At 45.8% G+C, this 27,343-nt stretch overlaps 1 protein-coding gene across 4 annotated transcripts; it reads right to left on the bottom strand.

Moving 5' to 3' along the window:
* Positions 1-742: 742 nt before the first annotated feature.
* Positions 743-27,343, bottom strand: FYB2 (FYN binding protein 2). 4 transcript variants are annotated; one of them, XM_021543002.2, is made up of 20 exons: positions 27,228-27,343; positions 22,704-23,406; positions 21,568-21,762; positions 20,509-20,542; positions 16,848-16,936; positions 15,501-15,529; positions 14,488-14,519; positions 13,642-13,726; positions 13,189-13,342; positions 11,211-11,331; positions 11,084-11,127; positions 10,734-10,803; positions 8,350-8,433; positions 7,098-7,126; positions 6,271-6,331; positions 5,644-5,736; positions 3,940-4,024; positions 1,457-1,613; positions 1,313-1,346; positions 743-880 (listed from the first exon to the last, which is right to left on the bottom strand). In XM_021543002.2, exons 1-20 carry the CDS (start codon positions 27,234-27,236, stop codon positions 838-840), a joined length of 2,151 nt encoding a protein of 716 aa, XP_021398677.2. In that variant the 5' UTR covers positions 27,237-27,343; the 3' UTR covers positions 743-837. The 4 variants fall into 4 exon arrangements, with proteins under 4 accessions (XP_021398677.2, XP_021398688.2, XP_021398698.2 ...); XM_021543013.2 differs by having other exon boundaries at positions 6,271-6,328; XM_021543023.2 differs by having other exon boundaries at positions 11,084-11,124.

Here is a 27,343-nt window from a genome sequence, read left to right as displayed (position 1 = left end):
ATGTGCCAGGAAGGGGTAAAGGCTGTACACTACAGTCACATTTAAGGGTTTATTTTCTTTCAAAGCCATGTAAAAACTTTATCCACTTTTTTTTTTTCACTTTTGAAAAGGTATCTACTGAATACATGGAGGAGAAGCCATTAGCAATTTATATTTCTCTTCCTACATTTAGGAGCATTTTTCTGAAAATAGGTAATCATCCTCCAGGCCCACGGTGGAGAGAGAGCAGCCTGAACACAGGGGCAACTGTTGGGTAATTCCCTGTTGCTGCGAGTCCTTGGGAGCCAGGAGTCAGCTTTTACATATCTGGGATGCCTAAGTTAGCTTAAAAAAATAAAGTAATTTTTGACTGAATGCTTTATTTACTTTTTTTTCATATTATTTTTTGCAAAGAAATGAGTCAACTTTTCCACTATTTTATATATTTAATACAGCAAGAGTGGTGATACATACTGCTTCTCCCAATACTCCTAAGACCAAAACCAGTTCCAATTTATATGGTTTGCTTTTTAAAGAGCAAATCTTTTGGGGAAACTTGCAGTTCTGACAGAAATGAGATTGAGCAACTAAACTGCATGATTCTTTTTCTCAAAATGTAGAAATATAATGGCTGTTTCAGAGCTGACCAACAGGCTACTCCAAAAAGTGAAAAATACTGAAAATAACTAATAATCAGTCAAGACATGCTCTAAATGGCAGGGAAAAAAAAATAAAAAGAAGGAAACATCTCTTGCACATTAAATAGTGTAAAAAACTCCAGCTTTATTTACATTCCCATCATCAACCCCACAGCTGACCAACATGGGCTGTCACGGATGCAGGAAGCACAAGAGACCTTCAGGGATGCTCCAGGGGAGAGCAGCTCTCAGGGCAGTTAGGACTGTCTCAAAGAGAAAAAAAGGAATTTTCCCAGCAAGGGCCACCTGGGTAAGAGGAGGCTCATTTGTATAAATTATGCATGAGCATGCAAGGAAATGCTGCAGCAGGGAATTTAAGGGTGTGTTTTGGCAAGGCAAGGCACACCGAGTGGCCCATGTTTGCAGCAGATGTGGATTAATATGGCATATCTGAAGGCAAGTCAGGAATCTCCAATTTATACAAGTCATGACTGGACAGGGCTTTTTTTAGCTGCAGTTGGACTGGAAACTCACCCAGCAGCAGAGAAAAACTGGAAATACTTATTTAATATTTAATACTGGCTGTTTACATTAACTCCCCCTGCCTTCAGAAGTTTGAAGTACATTTCTCCAGCTACCCCCACACAGGAAAGAGAGGAGAAAATGCATCATAATAAATAAAAATCCGAGATTACCTGAAGTTCAAGTGCTCCACCAGAACGTACCCATCTGAGGGAGGAGGGAAAAGGAAAGGAGTGAAAGTCTGGGCCAAGGTGGCTGAGCACGAAGGACGTGGTTTGGGGGGAGATTTGTCACCCGGGGCCGGGCTGCGGACTCACATCTGCCCTGGGCGTTGCGGCAGATGACGGCGTGGCCCTGCAGGGCGTCGATGAGCTCCAGATGTTCCCCAGCTGCCAGCGGCAGGTCGGCGCGGCGCCGGCTGCGCACCGCGCGCGCGGCCGTGGCCCTGGCGAGCACGCGGATCTCCTTGTCGTACTGCGGGACAGGGAGCAGCCAGGAGTTATTCTGTGTCTGTGTATCTGTCTTTGCAACCTCTGGGGAGGGAGGGGAGGAAAAGTTTCAGGATGGGTTGGGAGGCTCTGGGGAGAAGGGGAGGAAAATCACAGCAGCGCCTCTGGTGAAGACCAGATTAAGGGAGTAGCACTGATGGCTTGCAGTGGCTACCTGTGGGAGTCCAGGGCATCCCTCTGGCTAACGTGGTGTTGGAACTCAAAATGTCCCTCAGACATTTTTGGAGGTTCCAGGCCCAGGTCAGAAGCATTTGAGACCCTGGCAGGCAGCTGGAAACAGCTGTGATTTTGGGTTTGAGCCATGGAATGAGTTACCAACCTTGCAGGAAGAACAAGAAGTCACAAAATTTTAGATATTATAGTAGAAGTAGCTATAAAGTAGAGGGAAGATTTTTTTAGTATTGCACAAGGGGGTTTTAACACCTGTACAGGGGGGTTTTTAGTTTTGTACATGGGGGTCAGAAGTTTTAAGATGGAGGAATGTAGGCCGGCCCTGTTCCTCCTCTTTCTGCTTCCTTGCCTCCATGTTCTTGGTGATGTTGGCACTCACAGATTGGTTTAGAGTTGAAAAGCACCATTTAATATAGGTAGTAGGTATTGGGGAGAAATTTTAAACATGTATCAGTTAATGTACCATATAAAAGACAGCAGCAGCCCTGGGTGGGGAGAGAAGAAGCAGTCGGGAGTCAGAGAGGATGTCAGGGTGTGTGTGTGCCTCTGCCTGAGCTGTGAGCAAACCACAGCAGCCTGAGATGAAAATCTTTTAGATAACTTGCAATAAACTGCCTTGAGACCGTACAACAAGAGGCTGCTGAGTTTTCTTTGGAAGCTCGGGTTGGAGGAGGGATTTTTCCACCACACGGAGCCCTGAACCAGGCCTGGGTTCAGGCTGGGGACACACTGCCCAACGTAGGTGACAGATATTGGCACGTTATTGTAAATCCAGCCCAGGGAGTTTCTGGTATTTAATGTTTGTAACATCCCACTGAGGGCAGAGCCCCACACGCTGCCCTGCAGGACAGAGCTGGGCAGGGCAGCAGAACATGTGAGAGATAAACAGAATAAAAAACCTTGAAACCAGCACAGACCAATTATGGCTTCTGCTTTGGCAGTGGGGCAGAAAGACAGAGACTTTCTACAATCATCTAGGTACCACAGATTCTGACAGCTACCTAAAACAGAGGCTAGCCAAATTTAAGAGAATAAAAGTGGGTATTTATTGAAGGCCTTCAGTAGGTACATGCTGGGCAGTCACAGCCTCCCTCTCAGAGGCTACACCCAAGATGGATGGCGGTCATGAGTTTTTCAGACAATTATAAGTTTGTTCCATTTACATATCAATTAATCCTCCAATTACAGCTCCAGGTAATTGTGGGGAAATGGATTTGTAGAAAATTCTCAAATCCTGACAGAAGGCCCACTCTGTATGCAAACCTTGAGATGAGAAATGCTGACTTAGAAATGCCACAGAACAGGACAGACATTGCTGAGAGAGAAATTGAACTAAAAACAAGTTTCAAAGGATGGCCTTGCAAATAAGACTAGATACTTTAGAGAAATAGAACTACAAAAGGTGCATTGTAGTAAGAGCCACGAGGGGTAATTTTAGATGATTGGCTTTAAGGCATTTACAGCATGCTGTGACTAAAGCTGATAGACCAAGAAACGCTTAAAGTATATTGTAATTAGGAAATAGTTGGCATCTGATTGGGATGACATGAATTATAACATCTGTATTGTCTCACCCTTCTCATGAGACTGAAAATGGAATAAAAATTTTTAAAACGCCTCTCAGTTGCCCCATCTCTGGGTCAAAAAAGAGCTTAATCTGACAAATTGATGCCCTGTGTGAAGAGATAACTTAGCACCAGTTTGCTCCCCTCAATTCACTTTTGTCTATACTTTTCAGGCCTGAGGCACTAAGGTACCCTTGAATATCAGGCCTATAGGGATTGTTTTGTCTGACCAAAATGTGAAGACAGCTAACTGATGCTTCATATGGAGTTTAGAGTTACACACTAATGCATTACAGGATTTGAAAAATATAAAAGCTCAATCCTGTCATCAGGACAACTTTCCCAAGATGAGGACCAAAAAAGTTCCACCAGGTGTCTTTTAAGCAAACCACGGAGCTGCTTTTCTCCTCTGGAAACCCCAATTCAGGTGAGAAGGTGACAGGTCAGGGGAAAACTTTCCCAGCATAGCTGAGGAGCAACAACATGAGTTGTTTGAGCAAGCCACAGAGCTGCCTTCTTCCCCTGACACAGCTAAAAATTACCATAAACACGTACCATAAATGTCTCTCTAAAGAGCTTCTCTTCTTTGTCCATCTTCTTGCTCTTTTCTTCACTGCTCTTCTTGAATCTGAAGAAATTTCTGCAACAAGAGAGACACACACATCATATGCATTTCTGAGCTGCATTTAAATAACCCCTGGCACATCTGAAATTGCAACCCAGAGTCTAATTCCAGCCTTGTCTGCAAGGAACCTTTGGAATAGCAAAGCACACAAAGTTCCCAACTCTTTTTCTCAGAAAAGGGTGAATAGACAACTCAAATTTAGTGAAGCACAACTTGAGCCATTTTGTTTGGGATAATTCTTCTTCTTTGGTCTGTAAGCAGCGTGGGAACAAATAAACTCTCTATTGAGTGTTTCAAATCAGCCCCGTTTTTATGGAAGTCAACAAATGACTTTTCCCCCAGCAGTTTGTCTCCTTCTGGTTTTATTTATGCTCAGAAATAAAGGGTCCCCAGATAACTCTCATCCTGAGTCACTTATGGAAATGGAGTTTGACACAGGTCTCCAGATTCTCTTTGGGTTTTTCAGCACATGGAGAAGAAAGTCCCCCAAGCAAACATTTATATGGCCCTGTAAAGTGGAAAACAAATTCTTATAACCCACTTAAAGGGAGTGGGGCATTCCCTGCACATGGGGATGCCACTCTTTCTGATACATGAAATTACAGCTGTAGCATTCATTTTAAAACTAAGACAGGAAAAAAACACCAAACAAAAAAATCCCCCATCCATTTGTAATAAATTATTCATCCTTGGCTGATTTTGATGCAAAACTAAAGAGGAAGGGAAACAAGAGCTGAAATTAGAGACTTTTAAGCTGTGAAGAAATTCCTCCTTGGGCAGGACCTGTGATCTCTAAGGGAAAGTTGAAATTGCATGGACTCCCTGATGGTCTGTAAAGTTATACCTGAGACTTTGCACAGCACAACCAGTGGTGTTTGAGCAGCCCCATGCAGGTAAGACCCTGAGAAATGGATCTCTGATTTACATTCAAAGTCCCAGGTATTAGGTCATGAAAAAGGTCTTTGTGATGCACATTTTTGTGATCCCAGTTCCATGTGAATTTTTGCAGCACCAATAACAACAAAAAAATTTGCTTTTATGCACAAATGGCACAGTAAGAGTCAATGCAATCAGCCAAAATAATCAATATTTTAAAATACAAGACTTTAAAATACAATTTTCTTGGCAAAATAATAGAATCTTAGAATCATAGAATGGTTCCACCCCCTGCCATGGGCAGGGACATCTTTCATTATCCCAGGTTGCTTCAAGCCCTGCCCAGCCTAGTCTTGGACACTACCAGGGATCCAGGGGCAGCCACAGCTTTTCTGGACAACCTGAGCCAAGGCCTCACCACCCTCACAGGGAGGAATTCCTTCCAAAAATCTAATCTAAATCTACTAAATCAGCAAAAAGGAGCCAAATATATAGGAAGTTACAACTTTTGGCTCAGCTCAGTGGAAAGTCATGACAAGACTTCAGGATAAGACCTTTGGGTATCCTCCCCTTATGCTCAGTTCAGATCCAAGGGTCTGTTTCACCCTTGAGATATTTTCTGCAAAGACTCCTGAAATCTGGCTTCAAAGGGAAAAGGCTATCAACAACACAAAATCTCTGTGCAATCAGGGATATCCTGTTCCTGAAACCACTCAGGGATGTGTGCAAAAATGGGAACACAGAATGGAAATCAAGACCTTTCCACGTCGTCGATGCTTTTCCTTTTGTCCTTGTACTCTTTCGCCACCCGAAGTTTTGGCATCCAGACCTTGTACTTGTCATCCTTCCCTCTGAGAGGAGCAGACAGGCAGGAATTCAGGTTTCTCCCAGCAGACTGTCCCCTCCCCGGGCCCATGTACCTACAGAGCTGGGATTTTTCTCCATCTCCCCCCACGCCCTGCACTGAAATGCAAACACTTGCTGTGATTTACACCAGCACGCACAGCCACCGCAATCATCTGGCAGCAAGACACCAGGACATGCTGTTCCTATTAAAAGTAATTTTTCTGACAAGGAGACTGCCAGGATGGGGCTGATAATCTGGTCTGGGAGACAGTTTTCCTTCCTTAGGAAAAATATCTGATTTTTCACGTGTTTCAGGGAGCTGCTCTCTCCTTTTCACGTCTCTGGTGCTAACTGGGTAACAGCGAGGAAATATCCTGCCAAATTAAACACACACAGGGAGGGCACCTGGACTGTCTCCAGAGGACTGAATCCCAACCAGATCATGACCCTCAGTTGGCTACAGTACCAGGCACAGGTTTGTGCCAGGAGGAAAATCTCCTTGGGTTAAGGACAGCCCCAGGATAAAGCACCCTCCTCACCTGATCTCTCTCTGCCCTGCCTCGACATCATCATACACGTTGTCCTCCTGGGAGACAGCTGCTGTCAACCAAAATGAAGGACAGAAAATGATTAGGAGATGTCCCTCTGAGCCTGGTACTCCAAATAATCTATTGCAGAGGAAAACTGGGGCTCCTGCTCTTCGCTCAACCCAAAGGAGCCAAGGAAATGCAAAAGGAGCCTTGGAGCTCCCAAACACCCAGCAAAGGTCCAGCACAAGGAATGATGCTAGGGGTTGGTTAGTTGTATTTATGGGCAGTTTTCTGCATGGGTTTGGCCATCCAGCTCCATGGGTGGAGCAGGAGCAGCAGCAAAGCTCCAGCTTTGCACTGCAGCCAGCCCAGGCAGCGCTCCCAGCACAAGGACTTGGGTATGTTCACTCCAGCATCCCCTCAAGGTTGAGGTTTATCCACCCCATTTATGTAAAGGATGAATTTGCCCCTCCAGCAGGCAAGAATAAAGAGTTTTACAGAGAGTTAACCTCTTTGTAAAGAGTTTTGTAAAGCTAGAGTGCCATGGGCTCACATACCACTGCCAGCATGGTTCTGAATGGGCTGTTTCACACATTACCTTCCTGGATATATCCAGGTCTGAAGGGGAAATGCTCTTTTTTAAAGCAAAATCACCCAAAAAATGAGCAAAACCCCCATCCTCAAATGAAACACAAATCTCTATCACGTCTTCAAAGCTACTGCTGCCACAATACATGATTTTCAGAAAGGCACAGTGCACCAAGCTGATTGCACAGAACATTTGGCTCTTCAAACACACACAAATCCCCAGGAGTCAGGTACAAGTATGTGCTTACCTAAATTTGGTACTGAAATGGAAACCAGTCTGTGGATAGAAAAAAGGCTTTTAGAAACAGATCTACACATCAGCAATGCCCAAAAATCCATGAGGAGCCCAAAAAGCTGTCAGTGATGCTGTTGAAGTGACAGAGACAGGTCGAGGTGTATGGGTACCATTCAGCATGGTACCAACATCATTTCCCAAAATTATATCCCTTGCTAAATAAGCATTTCCATCCTGACAGCAACAAGAGCCATTTGTTCATCAGGCAGGAAAGATCTACACTGCATCCAAAGAACAGTCCAAACTCATGCTGCCCTCCTCAACAGCAAGGGGATTGCTGGACAGTTGGAATTTTTAGTCAGTAGTAATTCCTTCCTGTAAGTCTGCCAACATCAGGGGTAGTCCAGGAATTCAAAGGTGCAAAGTCTGAGTTCATCTAAGATGATTTCAGGAGCTTTTAGGGTTCTTTGAGACAGGAGAATAGCACAAAACCTGGTGGGTCTTTCCCTATAATGATATTTATATTTGAAGGAGTTGCTGCAGGGCATTTTGTGTGAAAAGATTTGTAAGGAAAACAAATCTTCCTACAAAAAGAGGTAAGAAAGGTTTAACCTGGAACTCCCAAAGAAATAAGAAAAGGCAGGGTTTTCCTGGAGTTCAGGCACCGTGCACAGGGTGAGGCACTTGCTGGCAGCAGAGGAGGACAGGTTCTGCAGGTTCTGCACACCTGAGGAAAAGGCAATTTCCCTGGAAGCTTATGGACACTTTTGAATATTAGAATATTCAAAAAGGCACTGTAGGAAGTTATACAACATTTCCCACCCTGTTAGAGTGAAAACTCACTGTCAAACTTCTTCAGCAGATGCTCTTGCCAGCTTAGCTCTGAATGGAACTTGGAATAAAACCCCCAGCAACAAGGCTGTGCCTAACCCTGGCTCACAGATCAAGGCAGCAGGTATCACCCTTCTACATTCCCTTGTGTCATGCTGAGGTATCAGAAAGGTACCAAAGGCAGTAGAAAAATCTATGAAAACCTGGAAACTGCTGTAGGACCAGCTCCAGGGGATTCCTGGTGCCAGCTGCACAGATGGACCATTGGCCACATCTGTCATGGCAGCTCCTAGTGAGTTGATAGAATCACTTTTGGTCTAAGTTTCCCAAAAAAAGTGCAGTATTCCTTACTCCTAGACCTCCTGCTCTCAAATAATTGCCAGGAGAAATGCTCAGGTTTGAAGGGGGAAGGTGTGAGATCACCATCATCTTACCTTAGGTTGTCCTTGAGCCTGAAATTGTTCAGCTTCAACTTTTCTATCTTAAACAGGTTTCCAAATCTCTTTTGTTTTTCTGTTCTGTCCAAAAGAGAAACAGGTTTTAAATTAAAATAGACACAAGGTACAGAAGCAACCCAAGAGATCCTGAGGCAGGGAAAGGGAGGGCAGCAGACCCTGGACCTCAGCTCAGAAGAAGAACTGAAGTGTTAACACCATCATATGGATGGTAGATTCACTGGGATAAGCACCACAACAGCAAAAGGCGCTTCATTATTAAGACCAAGCTCCTATCTTTGCTTTTTTTTCCTGTGTTAATTGAAGTTGTTCTCCTCTGGCCCATCAACTAGAGGGTGATCCGGGTTTCTCTGGAGTGAAAATTCCTGAGGAGAAGGCAGCATTACCCAGAAGCATTGCAGTGGCCATTAAAGGAGATATCAGGGGCACCTTCTGAGCCACCCTCCCTCACACATTTCTATTGTGCATGTCCTTGAGGAGGACGGTCCATGGCACACACTTCTCTCTGAAGTTTACAAAGGGCTGCAAATCTACACAGCAATTTTCTTGTAAAGTATCCACAAGCAAGCCAGGTCCTCCCCTGGGTGTCATTACCCCTGCACAGGGGCCATTAAAAACCCTTTCTGTGTCTCAGCACACCTAATCCTGCACGTGGGACCAATAGAGAGATCACAAAAAGGCTGGTTTGGGGATTAAGACCCTGCCCTCTGAAACCTGTGAATTTGGTCCCAAATGGTCTTGAAATTCCTTTCCAGCCCCAGCGAGGTGCACTGCTCCCTTTGTGAATCAGCAGGGGAGTTTAATTTCTGAACCCTTGTGCAGAGGGGCAAAGAAGAAGAAGAAGAAAGAAGAAGACAGAAGAAAGAAGAAAGAAAGAAAGAAGAAAGAAGAAAGAAAGAAAGAAGAAAGAAGAAAGAAGGAAGAAAGAAAGAAGAAAGAAGAAAGAAAGAAAGAAGGAAGAAGGAAGAAAGAAGAAAGAAGAAAGAAGAAAGAAGAAAGAAGAAAGAAGAAAGAAGAAAGAAGAAAGAAGAAAGAAGAAAGAAGAAAGAAGAAAGAAGAAAGAAGAAAGAAGAAAGAAGAAAGAAGAAAGAAGAAAGAAGAAAGAAGAAAGAAGAAAGAAGAAGAAGAAGATGAAGAAGATGAAGAAGAAGAAGATGAAGATGAAGAAGAAAATGAAGAAGAAGATGAAGATGAAGAAGATGATGAAGATGAAGAAGATGATGGAGATGAAGAGGATGAAGAAGATGAAGATGGTGATGAAGGAGATGAAGGAGATGAAGATGATGAAGAAGAAGATGAAGAAGAAGACGAAGAGCTTCTATGGGGTAGGGATGTGCATGATCCATCTGGGAATAATTCCCTCTGGATGGATGGAGGAGCTGCTGCACCCCCACCACGCAACTCCCACAACCAATTTGCAGAGAAATGACACTTCCTTCTTTTCATAACCATCCTGTCACCTCCAGGGGGTTCAGCTTTCCCCTTTTTCCTCCCTCTCTGTCACACACAGGCTCTACATCCACGTGGAAGCTGGACTGGGATCCAGATGCAGACCAGTGCAAGCCTGCCATCCGTAAGGGAAAAGCAGATGTACACCAACACCTTATTATTCCTTATTATTATTCCTCCCACACTGCTCCTCGGAGAGAGCCACCAGATGCACTCCAAGCCATCCAGTGCCACACTGCCTTTCCCAAAGGCTGTCTCTATTCCTTATAAGGATGACTTGTTACTGCATGAGGGTAGGGAACCACACAAAACACAACTAAACTTCACCTTACACCTCCTCATCCATTTGGGAAGCTCAGGCAACACATAAACCCCAGGCTGCAAAACTCATTGATTTTATATATCTTGAAAGGCTACATAAAAAAACGAGCAGGTTTCAAGTTAGTTATGGCACATGGGGTTCTTCTCCAGCCTTCTGTGATCTCAAATGTGAGCATTTTGTCCTGTTTCATGGGGACAGTTTGTCCCTTGAGCATCCCCTCCTTTGGCACACATGAAAAAGGTGCCAATTCTCAGCTACAGCTGAGCAGCACTTTTAATCAAGAGAGGGCAAGTGAGGCTGTCCTGTGTGCCTGGTGCAGGAATAGGTCTGGGGGGGCAGTACTTGCAAAGGATGGAGGGTGTTCCAGGAAGAAAAATCCCCCTCACTGCTTTGGGATTTAATTTTGGTAAACACTTTTTGCTCCTGAAGTGTTAGCCAAAGGGGGAAGAAGGAAAGAAACCCAACCACACAACTTTTCTGCAGTTGAGTCAGGGACAAAAAAAAAAAAAATGTTTCCAGCTAGTACCTGGCATGTGAGATCAAGGCTGAATAGCCAGGATTTCAAAATACAGGCTAAGAAATTGCAACTTACCCTGGTTTTGCTGGGTTATCACCCCCAATCTCAACATCTTCATATGTTTCCTCGTAGCTGTTTCCTGAAACTTAAAACCAAGGCCTGCCATTAAGACAAGTTCAGTAGCAATAAGGTGAGGTTTGCTGGACAAATCACACCCAGACCTTTTACATTTTACTCTTACAGAGGCTTCAGGGCTGCTCAAATGAATTCCATGCTAGACATATATACCACTCCCCACTGGTTTTAATGGGAATTCAGAGCAACCCAGCCAGGAGGAGACATTGTAGATGCTGGAAGTGAAGCAAAACCATTCCCAGGGACCAGCCCAAATTGAAAGCAGCTTCTGTTTGAGCTTCCCCACTTACTGCTGTCTGAAGTGAAGGAACTCGAGGCATCTGAGCCGTGGCTGCTGGAAGACACAAGTGTGACATGGGGGTTTGCTGCAGGAGGGATTTTAAATGACATTTCCTAAGAGCCCAGGCCTACACTCACAGTCTGTAATGCAACTCCTCAATGTCATCATAGATGTCCTCTGGTGCCTGCAGAGACTGCCCAGGGTTTTGGCCCAAGGCTGCTCCTTCTGGCTTTGGAGCACCAACACCCACACTGTGCCCTGGAAATGAGATTATAAATTAAGAAAAATTAAATAAATAAATTAAATAAATTTTAAACAAATGAAATAAACCTTTGCTTTAGGAGGTTTTCCGAGGAATCTCTCAGAGAAAGGACAACTGTCAAGGGTAACACAACAAATAAGAGCCTACAGATATATTTTCCTTTCCAGGAGTCCAGGAAATTCTCTGCTCTGAGACACTTCAAGAAACAAAAGTGAACAATTTTCAAAGTTTTTCTCTTTATAAGTAATAAAAATGTTTTATGTTTAAAAAGCTTAAAATGCCTGTCAATTTTTTCAGTTGTGGCAGCTCTGTCCCAAATCTTCCTCACCTAACAGCATCCAAGAGATTATTCTTGGATCTCCAGAGAAGTGATTGGAGGGAAAGCTTGGCATGGTTGGTGGAAATGTTAAGATTTAAATAATGAACCAGTCCATTGGAATACACCTGTAAATCAACATCTTGGCAAGGACCCAAGGAGGATGAGCATCCCTGAGATGGATTTCACTGAGGGCTGGAATTGAGCCTGGGAGCTGCACCTCATGAGGTTACAAACAGATTATTACTGGAGAACTCTTAAGTGGCCATGTTAAAACCTTAAAATTGACTTAAGAGAGTTGGAGCAATGCAGAAATGCAGGCACACAAATAAAAACAGATATTGTTTGTAAATATCTGTGGGGTGTGTGCAAGGGCAGGCTGGGCAGGGCTTGGAGCGCCCTGGGGCAGTAGAAGGTGCCCCTGCCATGGCAGGGGGGCAATGAGAGCATCTTCCAGCTCCCTCCAACCCAAACCATTCTGATTCATGCAGCAGATCTTGCTGGACACAGGCACCACCTCAATAAGGTCCAGCTAAAGACCAAAACTTCTACAAAAGATCCAAATTCAGCGAATTAGAAAAGCAGGCAGGGGTGGACCAAACAATTCTCCAAATCAGCCTCTCTGTTGAAGAGGAGGCTCACCAGGAGTACTTTAGTACTTTGGGAAAAAAAAAAATCCCAGCTGTTCGAAGGTCAAGCAAACCAGCAAGATGTTTCACAGAAAGAGACACCAACCAAACCAGAAGATTATTACGAGGTGATTTAAAATAATAATTAAAAAAAAATAATTAAAAAAAGAGAAATACCTGAGAACCACACCAATAAAAATAACCTCGGTCACAGTCAATTTACACTTTCTCCTTCACACTCCTGTCCACAGAGCCCAGCAGAGCTACTTTTCTCTCTTTCATCTTTGAAATGCTGCCATATCACACCAGTGGCTTGCAGAGCCTTTGCAGAACAGAACCAGTGAACATTTACAGCTGAAGCTGTGCTTGCAGAGAGGATGTGATTTGGTTTAACTGTGCAGCTGAGGTGCCTTTCAGCAGCTCTGGTCTCTGCCTTCAGAGCATCCTGACAGAAGGAGCCCAAAGTCAGCCTGGCACCACGAGGAGATGGAGCAAGGAGCCAGCACAGCACCCATCTCAGCCAGGCACAGAGGGAGACTTCAGGTTTTCATCCTCCCCACTTCATTTCCACCCCAAGCCTTGGCCAGCCCCTTTCCTGAGACTCCCTAAATTATGAGGAGCAGAGGAGATGGATTTCAGCTCTCACGGATAAGGGCAATCTGCTAGAAAAACAAACACCTCGCCTGGGTTACACAGATGGTTAACCAACTTAGGAAGCTGTTTGCACAGCCAAAATAAATGATCCAGGCCAGAATACAAACGCTCATGCAACCTTTTGCCCTGGTTTAGCTAAATTGGTTCAAGAGTTGCATCCAAATGTAACGTTTTTTCCCATATGGAAGAGACATTTGGGCAGCAGATGGGGCTGGGGATTGGGGAAACACTCAGTTGTGCAATGAGATACTCACAGTGCTCTGCTCTGTCTTTTGCCAGCCCTGGTGGGGTGGGATACATTGCATTTTGGGGACTGGTCACATCCTGCTTCCCTTGCAGAACCTTCAGCACACCTCTGCCCTCTGCCCTGGCATGGCTGGTGGGAGACAGGTACTCGTTTCCACCTGTCTGGGATCAAGCATTGGGTTTGGTCAATGCAGTCCTTACAAACCCCTTTCTAATGTATATTTCTGTTACACACCTATGCATCCATAAGAATATCAATTTTCTGTGGACTTAAACAGCGTCACACCCTTCCCCATCAACCTTTCGGGCTGAAGCAGTTGAGTGATGAACAAGCAAAAGAGAAGGTGGAAACGCCCTGGGATTAAGGGCTCACGTTTCAAGGGTCTCCCAAACAGAGGGAGGACAGAGGGAGAAGAGACATCCTATAATAATTATTAAAACTAACCTCAAGGCTACAATACCTCAAACATTTTGTTCTCCTCCAGTTTTGCTCTTTCATCGCTTGGTTTTCCCTCTTTTTCATCCTCTATTAGAGCTCTTTCTGGGCTGAAATGTTCAGAAATGAGAGATCTCAGCACACACACACTTGAGCAAAGTCACAAACACATTGCCTTGTGACAGGGCCCAAACAGGCAGCTCATTTTCCCTCTGGATGAGGGACATGCCCAAATAATACAAAAGGGGTAATACAAATCATTCTTGGAAGAGAGGCAAATTAATATGATTGTTTCCTCCTAGCTGGAAAGGACAAAATAAATCCATTTGTGGTGGCACCTGGACCACACGATGTGCCTCTCACCACACTGTATGGAGGTTTAGGGAAGAAACAGCAACAGGAGCAGGACTTGATACCTTTTTTATCCCTGCATCACATTTCCCATGAAAGTGACCCCTTTTTATCACACAGTCACCACCAAAAAACCCAGCCTTCAGACAGTGACCATAAATACACACCACAAGGAGCTCAAAATGTGACATTTGTAGGGTGAAATTCAGAATGGACTCTGCCTTGCACATAGAACCAGGTGCCCCAGTTTGAGAGCCTCATAACTCTCCGTTTACACTCTTCAGGTTTCAGTAGGAATAGACAGTGCAATTTTTTTTACAGTCTCCCCTCTAGATATGCTTTAGAATGAAAACAATCTTAGAAACCATGAGTGCTGGCAAAGAAAAGCATCACTTTTGCTGTCTTAGTCATGAAATATATGAAATATATTTCTATTCACTGAGTGTTACAATATTCAATTTCGAACCCGAATCAATTGTGGGGCTAGAAGAAGTTTGAGAGAGAGAGGAAAGGAAATTACCTGGATTTGGCAAAGGGAAAAATCTTCTGTTTCTAGAATAAAGAAGAGGAAAGCCTTTAGCCACTGTGCTTTTCTCAGCAGTCAAGCTCTCATACAAGGCCTCAACTGTCAACTAGCATTTAAAGAAATATTTCTTTAGAAAGCCCATAAGTATTTTATGTTTGGAATAGTCATCAGACAAGGAGATTTCACCTCCTTTGCAGGACAGGGAATACACATATTGACAGACTACACAGGGATAATAAAACAGTGCTAGGGTTGGACCAGTGAAGGTTCTGGTCAGCATGGAAGCTATTACAGAAAGAAAAGCTTGCAGAGGAAGAGGAGGTTTTTTAAATTGAAATAAAGATTTCCCAGCCTGACATAAAATGAGACTCCAGCCAAGCCAGAGAACCTCTCTGCAAATCACACAGAGATAAATAAGTTTGGAAAGCCGTGCTACTATCCAGGCAGTGTGATGGCTTTGGACTGGAACCTGGAGTTTGACATTTCACAAAGAGTTTCAGCAGGGCCAGAGCTGATGGGCAGGACATGGATATCTCCTGGCACAAGGTGATGAGCTCAGCCAAGCAGGGCTTATCTAGGAACTGCTTCAGCAGCTCATGCAGGATGTTCCCCCTGCCAAGGGAAACTGCCACCCTCTGCAGCCAGGAGAAATGAGAAGAGTGATCTGCAGCAGGGGATGAAAGCCCCAACCAGCACCAGCTCACCCTTGGCAGGAAATTCCAGAACACTCAGTGGATTTTTTTTCCTTCAAAAATTCGCATTCTTGATATTGGTGTTCAACACTTGGTCCACCACCAACATCAATCCAGTTGGTATTATCACTTCCTTACATTTCTGCAGTGGAAATCAAGGGAACTGACTCTTCCCACTGCTATGTTTGGGAATCTCATTAGTCTTTGTGTCCCCTCTGCAATTTCCTATTTATTTTCTGAGAGCCTTCACAGAGCACACAGAGAAATTCTTGGCAGGTAAGAAATACAGATATTAGAAGTTTTCAAGATGCTTACCCTGTGTTTTTGAGGCTCTGCCTTAGGTCCTAGGAAAGATATTTATGAAGAGATATTAATTTTTAGCCCATGTTAAAGTCACTGCACTTTTAGGTGCAAAACTCAGATTGAAGTTGGGATGCACAAATTCACCATGCCCTACAGCTCCTTCCCTCTGCTATTTGAGCATTGGTTTGCCTGCAGGGTGTCAGAGTCCAAAACATCCCTCTGGCTGCCCTAGCTGTCTCAAAACCCTAGCAGGAGGCTCAAAGACCTTAACATAAAGTCAAAAACATATGTAGCTTCAATTTTAGCCTGTAGAAAACAACCAACTCTATACAAAAAATTACAAATCACAAGAATTTGAGTAGTGTAATAATTGAATTAACATAGAGTAAAAGAGTAAAATTTTAAGGTTTTTAGAATGTAGTTCAGAAGGTCAAAATAGAGAAATTTAAGTGTGTCCTAACATTCTTCTCCTTCTTCTTGTCCTCCATATCTTAGTGTGATAGTGACATTTTCTATTAATTCTATTAACTGTCTTACATAGATGATGACTACTAGCACAATATTTTAAACATACTACATGTAAATTTTAATATAAAATGGCAGCAAGCAAAATTCCATGCTAGACAAACCTCAGCAAGTCAAAAAAAGAATGTTATAAATAAAATAAAATTAAAAAAAAGCCTTAAGAAGCCAATCCAACGCATTCAAACTCCTTCTTTAGCTGCACAAACTAAGAAACAAAGACTTTTACACTCTTAGAGTCATCCCAACAAAGCAAACCCCCAAAGCAGGGGGCTGCAGGACCAAGCCTGACTGGCCGCAGCTTCCAGGATCTGTGAAATCCCAGGGGGCTCTGGCAGTCCCCCACAAGGGACTTGCTTGGCTCCTTTCCCCCTGGGAGACAAAATCTGTGCACGTGGCAGAAATAACCTCCCCAAAAGAGGCATTGTGAGAGTGTGGAAAACGTAAAAGCAGAGCAGTGGCACCTTTGATAGAAAAAATTTTACTGGGAAAAAATATTGATGGATCTGGAAAGGTCTCGTAGCCTGTGCCCTTCTGTTCCCAAGGAGACACTGAGGTCTGCCTCACTATCTTATTTTTATTCTCCTCTACATGGATCATATCTTATGCTATTCCCCACTGAGTTTTACTATAAGCATCATTTTACCCCAAAATTTTAACTTGTTTTGCCATTGCCCCAGAGCCCTCACACTACACAGGGGGATGGGACACTCAAACTTCTTCTCCCAGACCACTGTGCAGCTGCTTTTCTCAACAAGAAACTATCATTTTCTATTTTAAAGTCTTTTTTTCCCAGCTAGCACATAATTCACCTCACAGTGCTGCCTTTCAAAGTACCTTCAATGACACACAAGGTTGTGGTGTCCCCAGACTGATTCAGGTACATCGGGGTTTCTTCATAATTATTCTGCTCTTCAAGTTGAGCACTGAGAAGATAAAAAGGAGAGAAAAGATTTTTTTTTTTTCCCCATCCCTTTTAGTAGTATGAAAAAAAAATAAAAATTCATCTTAAGGACAAGGAAATCAAGTGCTTTGATAGTGAGCCTACAAAAAAGCAAGGTGAAATCAGGAATTCCTCGGGGGGAGAGGAGAGCTGTGGCAGATGCAGGGCTCAGCTGAACCTTCCCCCCGACTCCACGCTCCCTCTGCCCGTCCTTTGGGAGGCCAAGCTGCATTTAGAGGGCTCAAAGCACATCAGGAGTCTTCCTAGTTAGAGTCTCCTGCCTACAGCAATCCCTCAAGTAGAAACAGGGAAAAAAACCACCAAAAACCCCAAAACAAAACACGGAAATTGAAGCGCAGCATTTCTCAAACCTACTCAGGTACTTTGATAAAAATTCCTAGTTGGACTCTTTGGCATGTGGCTTCTCATGGAAGGGAACAAAAGGGGAAGCAGAGATTGCAGAGGGGACTTTTAAAGGTCCTGCTCCTGAGCTTATCAAGCCACCCACTCCATGCCAACCCCGTGAGTGGCACGTGGCAGCCACAGGAGGAGGGAAAGCACCACAGCTCCAGAGTGGGAATGCAGAGCATCCCTCTGGCTGCCCTTGGACCCTGGCAGGGGTCAGGAACCCCCCTGGACAGAGCCCCCAGAGACACTGGCTGTGATCTCTGCCCATGGAAAAGAGTTTGCAATCTTACAGGATGAATTACAAGCTCTGAGTGTTTGATAGAAGTAATAATTAAGTGTGGCATGGGTGCAAAAGTAAAATTTTAGGATTCTAGATAAGGGGTCCAAAGGGGACAAGATGGAGGAAATTGGGTGTGCCTTGTCCTTTTTCTCCTCCTTCATGCCCTCCATGTCTCATTGTGGTGTTGGCATTTTTCTGTTGGTTCAGGCTGGGGACACACTGTCCAACGTAGGTGACAGATATTGGCACGTTATTGTAAATCCAGCCCAGGGAGTTTCTGGTATTTAATGTTTGTAACATCCCACTGAGGGCAGAGCCCCACACGCTGCCCTGCAGGACAGAGCTGGGCAGGGCAGCAGAACATGTCAGAGATAAACAGAATAAACAACCTTGGAACCAGCACAGAACAATTATGGCTTCTTCTTTGGCAGCGGGGCAGAAAGACAGAGACTTTCTACAATCTCGGAATCATCAATACCTCAGATTCTGACACTCCAGCAGCACACAGCCTCAAGTGCTGGGCTCCCCAGTCCAATTCCCATCTCCACAACCTCCTTTTTCCTTCCCTCCTCCAGAAATTCACGTTAGTGAATTTGGGAGCAGATGCAGGGGGAAGAAAAGGACCCAGGTGAATCCACCAGTCCTTCCCCTCTGCCCACAGAGGTGGAGTTTTTGGCATTTTAGGAATGTACCAGGAAGCAGCAAACGGACAAGACACGGCTTGTAACACACCTGGGGGACAGGGTAAAGCGGGGAAAGAGCACCAGGAAGAATTCTAGCAGGAACTTCCTTCTTCTGACTGTGGAAAACCTCAGGGAGGGTCTGTTTTTCCTGGAATCACCCCGCTGTCACAGCTCCGCTTCAGCGGAGAAAGGACCAAGGGCAAACCAGAACATGAGGAACAAGAAACTCAAGGTGCACTTTGACAGCAGCGAAATCAGAGAAGGAATCAAGCCCTGCAGTCCAGCAGGAGGCTGTGCTGGTGGCAGCCCCAGCCCCCCGGTGTCCCCTGCAGCCCCAGCATGGGACACTGCCTCTGCCCCACAGCCTGCTCCTCCCCACACACCCCAGCACAAAAAACCATGTCAAGGTCTCTGAAGCCAGACCTCATTCCAGGTGAGGCTTTGAGGAGGGGAATTCCTGTCCCCAAACTGCTGATATTTGGCTTTTATGCCAGATTTATCAAATTAATTTCCCCTGTTATCACACAGTTAATATTTAACAAGTGACCTATGTAAAGACCATATCACAAGTGTTGGAGCAGGACAGCTAACCCTGCTGCACTACATTGCTGGAACAGCTTCTTGCAGTGCAAAACAGCTTTGGAGGAGGTTATTTTTTGACCAGTTCTCTTCTGACAAGTACAGGTTAAAAGTTAACACCAGCCCATGCCGGCAGGAGCACCTCATGATGTCAAGAACAACCTGGAGGAGTTGTTTGGGCACAGAAAGTATTTTAAGAATTCCCCTCTCTTTGCTTTGGTTCAGCTGTCCCATTTCCCCTTTTCACAACTACAACAAAGTGTGTATGAATATTTTCCCCCACTTTTGCTGTTCTCCTTGTACAAAACCCAGGCTGCTGCACAACCACTCATGACAAGTCAGAGACCAGAAAAAGTCAAAGGATCTTCCTGCATACAAAAGAATTGTGTCTGCAAGGTTTTTGAGCTGTTTCAGACAAACTCAAGTGATTTTGGACCATCACCCAATAAAAACTTCACTTCAGCAAGTGGAGGCAGCTGAAGGGCTGGGATGGTGAGGGAGGGCAGTGGCAGCACAAACACGGGATCACAGAACAGTGCAGGAATACAAATTCCTTTGCTGCTGGCAAAGAAACCCCCAACACCTTCTGGTTTTACCAGGGCTTTGTTTCAGCAACAGTTTTCAAAAGCATTTCTTTTCTAAAAACACAAAACTTGAGTACACAGCAAACAGGAAGCAAAAAATACACAGGGAAGGGTGATGACTGTGCAACAAAAGCAATGGCTTTTTGGGGAGTTCTACTCCCCACCAGCTAAACCAGACCTAAAGACACACGGATATGGTTCTCCATGAGGCTTTAAGAGAGAAGAGGGGTGAAGTTTTCTCCCTTAGGAGAGGGTCCTCCCAGCCAGCTTTGAGCTTGCCATGTGGGTTCATCACACAGTCAAAGAATCCTTGAATGGGTCAGGCTGGAAGGAACCTTAAAGATGATCCAGTTCCAAACCTTCCCCCAACCACAAGCAGGGACACCTTCCACTAGACCAGGTTGGTCAGGATCCCATCCAGCCTGGCCTTGCACACTTCCAGCTCCTTGAACAGCCCCTGGAGCAAGCTGCTGCCTCCAGGAGTGGCCATTCCCTCCAGGCTGAAGGGGAAAGGAGATGGGGATGTTCCCACTGATGCCTCAAGTTTCGGATTTTATATTTTCAGATTCTGTGCTGCTTTAGTGTGTATGTCTAAACTTCACATCAGGGGATGGTGAGCTCATTTCACAGAGCAAGGAGACAAAACAGCTGGGGACCAAGGACAAATGACCCAAATCTCAGCCCCAAGAGCACAAACACCGTGGGCTGGAGAGAGAAAAACAAGCAGGGTGGGACTACCTGGGCTGAAGCTGGAATGGGACAATGAACTCCAAGGTGCCAATGGAGCAGAACTGATCCCAGGGAGAGCCCCCGGGAGCGCTCGTGCATTTTGGGACCATTTTGGTTCATTTGGGTGCAGCCCTGGCTGGGCTCTGGTGCTGCCCAAGGTGGATCCACGGAGAAGATCCTTTGAATAAATCCCTGCTTTATTCTGTAACTCCATCCAGCCTCTGTTCTAGGGCAGCCTGCACAAGGCATCGCCATCACCTGTGAGGCACACCTTGCCTCTCCCCAGGCTCACCTTTCAGGGGTCAGGTAATCCTCTTCTCCAGGAGCTGCACACAAAGACACAGAGGATTAGTGCTGGAAGGCAAGCCCACGCCCCCCCAGAGCACATGGGAGGTGTGACAGGGACAGCCCAGGTGTGACAAAGCCCTGCCAGCACAAACTGGGGACGTGGCTCTGTTCATTTGTCATTATTATTTCACATTTCCTGGCAACAACCTCAGGATTTCTAGAGATAGATAATGGGAGGGCATGGAGATGATGGCATAGAAATGTAACTAGTTCCCCCCACCAGATTAGTATATTTAGAAAAGGCAAGTAGGCTAGAAAAGTTTCAATGAAAAACCCTCTTTCCCTCTCATTCTTATCAAAGCCAGGGCACACCAATAAGAACTGGCACTGTAAAGCCAAAGAGACTTTAGCAGAGCCCTTCTTACAAAAGCAGCTCCCTTTGAATTCATCAAAAGTTGTGCCTAAAGATCTGGCTGTAATTAAGGCTGTATCTATAAAGAAACACCACTTAGCAGCTTAATAAGTGGTCCAGAATATTCTATTATGCAACATCAATAGGGTTTTATTATGGGAAACTGAACTTTTGCATTTCTTGATGTCGGAACACTTAACGACATTGCCCTCTGTTGTATTTAAAACAGAAGTGGGGGGGATTAGCAGACTATTTTCTAACAATTTTATTGTGCCTTCCCACAGTTGTGTGCTCCAGAACCGAGGCATTTCCCATTGGAGAGGAGTGATAAAGATCAGCTCAGCTCACAGGCAGTTGCTGCTGCTTTACAGCCAGCTCCAAACTGCTCTCAGCACGGGAGGGAAGCGGCTTTCCGAGCATGGGATGGCATCCAGCCTGGAAAACCAGATCCCTTCTCCAGATTAAGAGCAAAAATCGGCCCCACTGAAACTGCTGAGCTCTTATTAATGTTTGAGGAAGAAGTTATAAACAAGTAACGATGTCTGATTTCGGTGTGCTGGAAATCGCGGCCTTACAGCTGTCAATAAACTGCTCATTTTAATTCCTTTTCTACAGAACAGATCTGGGGGGAAAAGACTAAATATCTCTTACTTGTTTCATTTCCTCTGTGGACCAAAGGCATGGTGCTTTGGAAAGCACTGAGATCAACCTTCGGGGGTCTTGGAGGCTTCCCAGGGGCAGGACCCAGGGACTCTGCTGAAGGGAGAGGTTTAATCCTTGGCCACTTGCTCCCAGGGCTGTAAGACCATTTTCCTGCTCCAGGCTGGCAGAAAGGAGGTTCCAATTCTGCTCCAGAGAAGCACAAGGACAGGCAGCAATTAGCCCTGATTTAAGCAAAAATCCACGTACGATCATTAGTTGTTGTGCTGACATTTCTAACCAGCTCTGCCTCCTCCCAATTTCAGTGTCCCCAGCACACAGCAGGTCTCTCACCACACCAGCAGAATGGCAGAACAAATGGAAATGCACATTTTTACAGATTTTTACCACGTGAACCATGTTGGGGGTCTCAGCTCTCGACAGCTCCCTTCCTCTGGATTATAAAATACCAGCCAAATTTTCTATGCTGGTAACAGATTAATCCACCAGGATTTTGGCTGTTTGCAGTGCTCAGTCCAGGCTGAGGTGGCTTTCCAGGGTAAACAAAGACTTCAGGTTTTCAGTCCCCATCACCCAAGTCACATCAGCAAGGGGAGCTTCACAGCCTCTGAGTTTCCCAGCAGCAGTTTTCTAAAAAATACTTTCTCAGATCTTAAATATGACCCTTTGCAAAGATGGGAGGGTGCAGAGGCAGGAGGGGGGAATTGAGGTTGAAGCTCTCTTAATTAGAATTAAACTGTCTTTCCAGACCAGCCTTTCACATCTGTCTGAAGTCACATTTACCTTGGGATTGCAAACGGCCAAAGCACACCAAAACTAAGATAGTTTCCTGTCCTCAGTTTTCATCCCACTCTCAAAATGTGGGCAAATTCTTGGAGTGAATTTTAAAAATAATGCCTTGGATATGGGGAGTCCTCCTCTTACCCAAGTGGAGCAGCAGTTTGAGAGCCCTTTCTTACCTCCAGAGCAAGAACAGAACATTCCAATGGGCCAGCTTGGCCTTTAGTTTGTCCCAACCCCCAGGAGCTTTTCTCTCCTGCTGCTGTATCCTGCACTTCCAGATCACCTGAAAGTGATCTGGACTCATTTATTTCTATATTCAGCGTTAAGAATACACCTTTCCATACCTTTCTGGTGCTGAGGTGGCTCTCTTGGAACACGATAACCCGACTGGCAGAACGCAGATGCCACCAGACCTCCAGCACCTGCTCCAGCAGAGCTCCTGTCTCCTCTGGGAGCCCGGGGAAGATCTATCCCTCTGCCACGCAGAGCATCCTTCCTCTGGGCACACCAGTCCAGCACAGGGGAGCTCCCCGAGGCTGCCATCCTGGCACTGCCTGATGCAGCAGGAGCTGAGCTGCCCGCCCGCTGGGCTGGGACTCTTGGACTTGTTTTCTCCTGGCGGGATAAAGTCTCTTCCCAGATCTGTAGGACATGCTGGAAAGAATCTGGGAGCTGAGGGTCCTCTGGAGGTGTTTGGCTGGATCCTTGCTGGTCAGTGCCACAGGAGAGGAGAGGCTTTTCTGAGCTGCTGCGAGGAGGACTCAGCCCTCTCTCCGAGGCGCTGCCCGTGTGCTCTTTGCTGTGCCCCGGCCGCTCCCTGGGACCCTGAGGCTGTGCCAAGGGGCTGTGCTGGGGGAGCACAGGGGTTTGGGCAGGTTTGGACACTTTCACCTCTCTCTTAGTCCGGGGCAGAGGGCTGGAGGTGGTGCTCCCTGCAGAGCCAGGCTTGGGGGAGATCTCCGCGGGAGGTTTCTGCCCTGGTTTGTTGGCCAAGTTGGAGTCGTTCTGAAATTTTGCTCGGAGGGCTTTGAAATCAGTCACACCTTCCTGGGTGAGGGGAGAGAGCACAGAACTGCTGCTTACAGAGGTGGCAACAGGCAATTTAAACAATCCTACTGTTTTCAGAGAGAAACAGGCTGCACACTCAACCTGGGTCACCAAGGATATGCCGATCCTGGTGAAAATTTAAAAGCAGCAGAGGAGAATTTGTTCTTTCAAAGGATCCTCCAAAGACTCACAAATCACTTCTGGTGAAGACAAAAGAGCTGAAAACAGTGGGAAAATGCAGGAGCACAGCATGGAAACCAAGCAGGAGCAGAGTGGCCAGGGGAAATGCCTCCTTCTCCCCAATGTCACCCAGTGATGGAGAATTTCCCTCGGGAGAATCTGGCAAACACTGAATTGAATGTTAAAGCTTTCCTGGCAGAGGTGCTGCAATGCTGTTTATACACCTGCTGGGTATGAAAGCTGCACTTTATTTTCAGTACACAAGCACCAAACAGGGGAGAGGCCAGAGCTGCTCCAGAGATGCCCAGTCCATCCCCACCCTCCCTGAGAAAACTCCACAAGAGAAGAGAAGAGAAGAGAAGAGAAGAGAAGAGAAGAGAAGAGAAGAGAAGAGAAGAGAAGAGAAGAGAAGAGAAGAGAAGAGAAGAGAAGAGAAGAGAAGAGAAGAGAAGAGAAGAGAAGAACAAAATAACCTCCTTGGTGTTGTACTCCTAATGACCTCTGGGACAAAATCTCTTCCTCTGGGTGCTGGTTCAGCTTAGGGTCCTTAAGTCATCCAGGGCTCTTTGGATGCTTCTCCCCTTGCCTTTAATGCCACTCCAGGAAGCAGAGCACGCATAACCCAAACCCATGGCACACAGAGAGCATCTCCCAGTGCAGGTGATGGATACTGCCCATGACATTCAGTTCCTCTCCCACACAGTTACCAGACCCCAGTTTCTTAAAGAAAAGGAGCAAATCAGTGACAGTGCAGTTTAAAAGGGCACTTAAAGAAACATTCTGCTTCAGCCCCTCACTCCCCTGCATCCCACGCTGAAGAAAAGGGACTACAATTTTTGCCTGCAGTGCCGTGGCTTAAATTCAGCCCTGAACTGAACTAGGGAGAAAATATGAAGAAAAATTTATGAGCTACTTAAGTCCTTGAACTGCTCTATAACTTTTTATATGCCATGATTACATTAGGTGCTCTGCTCTGGCAGCTTAGTTCGGCGCAAGGCTTCACGAGAACCTGTCTAATGAGGAAATTGGAAAAAATTATCTAGGACAGAACTTCGTTATTCTGAAAAAAGCTCCAGCCTTAAGTGTTAAGACAGAACAGATGAATAGCATACTGAGGTTTTATTGCACTTAATTGCACGATTTATTAAACACTGACAATTTCTCTTGAATAACCCCTTTCACTGACTTTATTACTTTCACAGGGTAGTACATGATGTAAAGAACCAGCCCTTGGGGGAGAGGTTTGAATTGCTCCAATTATATTTCATATTAGTGGTCAGCAGCCTGATGTTGTGTGAGCTGCCCAGACAGGCTAATCTAGGGGCGAGCCATGGGAATGGGAGCTTCCAGAGGCACACGGAGGATGAATCAGGTTTGGGGGGGGGAAAATACAAAATCCCATATGAACCTGATCCCTCCATTGATGCCAGGCAGGAAATAAAGCAGTGAGGTGCCCTAATGCAATTGCAGGGAGCTGCTGCATGTGGTTGAAGAGTTCAGAGCTGTTTACCTCCCTGTGCTGATTTTCTTTACTGGAGCAAACAATTCCTCATCAGTGCCCTCAGAGACAAGGAAAAGAGAAAGGAAAAAGTACCTGCTTGTCTCAGAGTGCCCCAGGCAAGACAAACACAGGGTTTTTGGTCAGGCCTCTCCCTGGCACTGGCTGTGACAGAAATGGGCTGTGACAGTCATGGGCTTGGCACTAAGTTTAATTAAAGTGGGATGGATATGAGCTTTCCTTCTCCCCCCAGCTCAAATTGTTATTCATCTTGCCTTGAAAAGGCAGCTTCAGCTGATTTGCCTAATTAGGAGGGAGATATCTGTGCTCAATGCACCCTCAGTGCCCCTCACTAGGATGTGGCTCCCCCAGAGTGCAGCCCATGGGATGCTCATGGGAAGGAGGGACAAGAACAGCCCCCAGCCGAATACACAGAACTGTTGGGGTGGATGGGGTTAAATTGCCACCTCCTGCACACCCACACCCAGCTGGGCTATCCATCCCTCCCCAAAAAAATCTCCTGCAAATACTGTCTCCTTGCACGGGGCAGAGCTTAGCCAGACCCTCCAAGGTGCAGTGAGCTCTCCCAGTCTCTGCAGGGATAATTCTGCATCAGAGCTGGGACTGTTTCAAGCACAAACCCATCCAAGCAGCTCTCCTGTTTGACCCATGCACCTTCAGCCAGCCCAGGGAGCAGCTCAGCCTAAACACAGTGTCACAGGCAGGACACTCGTGGAGTCCCAGTGTCCCAGGGAGGGCTCAGGTCCCCTGAAAATCAGACCAGCTGACAAGCAGGGGGAATAAACTCATACATTTAAAGGCCTGCCAAAAGCTCACAATGTGCATTACAGCTACATCTGGCCAAATAATTGACTGTGAATAATTCTACATTTGGCAAAAGCCCACGCAAGATGAGTGGGGAAGAGAGAGAAAAAAGGAAACAAACTCCCACTGGCCGGAAAGCTGTGAGCATTAAGGAGCCAGGGGACAGAAGCATTTCAGAGTCAGGGGGCAGTGAAACTTTCCATATTTTCTCCCTAAAAAAAAAGTGCTCTTCTAACATTAAGATCAGACTAGGAAGCAGAATAAAGCTCAGCTTAAGCCTATGATAAGGGCACTTTCTAGAAGGAGCACCAGCAGGAGGTTTGTACTGATACTTTGGACTAAACAAAAGGATTCTGAATTCCAGAATCCCAGAATGGTTTGGATTGCAATGGACTTTAAAGATCAATTTGTTCCAACCCCTTGCCATGAGCACACTCAACATTGACCAAATTGCTCCAGATATGGGACACAGATTGGTGTCCCATCCAATCTGGCCTTGGACCCTTACAGGGATGGGGCAACCTGTGCCAGGGCCTCCCTACCCTCACAGGGAAGAATTATTCCTAATATCTGATCTAACCCTGCTCTCATTCAGTTTGAAGCCATCTCCCTTATCCTGTCATTCCAGGGCTTTGTCAAAAGTCTCTTTCCAGCTCCCCTGTGGCCCCTTCAGGTACTGAAATGCAATAAGGTCTTCCCCAAAACCTTCTCTTCTCAATTAATTAATTAAATTGAACTAATTCTCGTTAGTTTCCTGAAGTTGCTTTTCTAAAATGAATCAACACAGGAAAATAAACCCCATTCAAGACATGTCACGCAGGACAGCTGAGAGGAAGCACTGCCTGTTCCCCTCCTGGAATTTTTCTGGCTTACTCCATCCTTTATCTTGATTCCCAAGGGAGCTGGGGTGGGTAAATGTTTAATCCGTACTGGCCTCTGCCCTGGCGTGGGACTGCTGGAGCCAAGCCAGGCACCCCGGGCAGGCACTGCAGATATCATCGACTCATTAACCCGCTGGCTTCTCCCAAAATAAATCAATAAACCCCAGCTCAGCTTTTTGTTACATTTAGAGGCACAACTGCAGCTGGTGTCAGAGTGAGAGGGGAAGGAAGCAGGCTCTGGGAGCCCCTTTTTGGGGCAGCAAAGCAGCATTTGTGTGTTTGCACACAGAGCGGGAGCGGCGATGAGCGAGCACCTCACTGCCAGGGTAAGCTGCTCGATGGAGAGAACAGCCCCAAGCTATGGATCAGCAGCAGAAAAGCGAGCAGAAATCCTTCCCCCGGGCCAGCTGCAGAAGAGACAGAGCCCCAGCAGTTACCAGCTCCATCCCTCGCTGCTCTGCGGAGCTCCAGCGGCTCAGCCCGGCATGTTCCGTGTGCCTGCTGCTGTCCTGCTGCTGTCCCTCTGCAGCCAAGCCAGGCCAGGCAGGCGGAG

The sequence above is a fragment of the Lonchura striata genome, chromosome 9 (assembly GCF_046129695.1).
Source record: "Lonchura striata isolate bLonStr1 chromosome 9, bLonStr1.mat, whole genome shotgun sequence".
Lineage (NCBI taxonomy): Eukaryota > Metazoa > Chordata > Aves > Passeriformes > Estrildidae > Lonchura > Lonchura striata.
This window is presented reverse-complemented; position numbering and strand designations above follow the sequence as displayed.

Excerpts from the sequence above, each read along its gene's own strand:
- FYB2 (XM_021543002.2), bottom strand. Across the intron at positions 21,763-22,703 it reads GCCACCTCAGCACCAGAAAG|AATTGGAACCTCCTTTCTGC; the intron begins GTATGGAAAGGT and ends TCTCTGGAGCAG. Across the intron at positions 16,937-20,508 it reads GATTACCTGACCCCTGAAAG|TGCTCAACTTGAAGAGCAGA; the intron begins GTGAGCCTGGGG and ends TTATCTTCTCAG.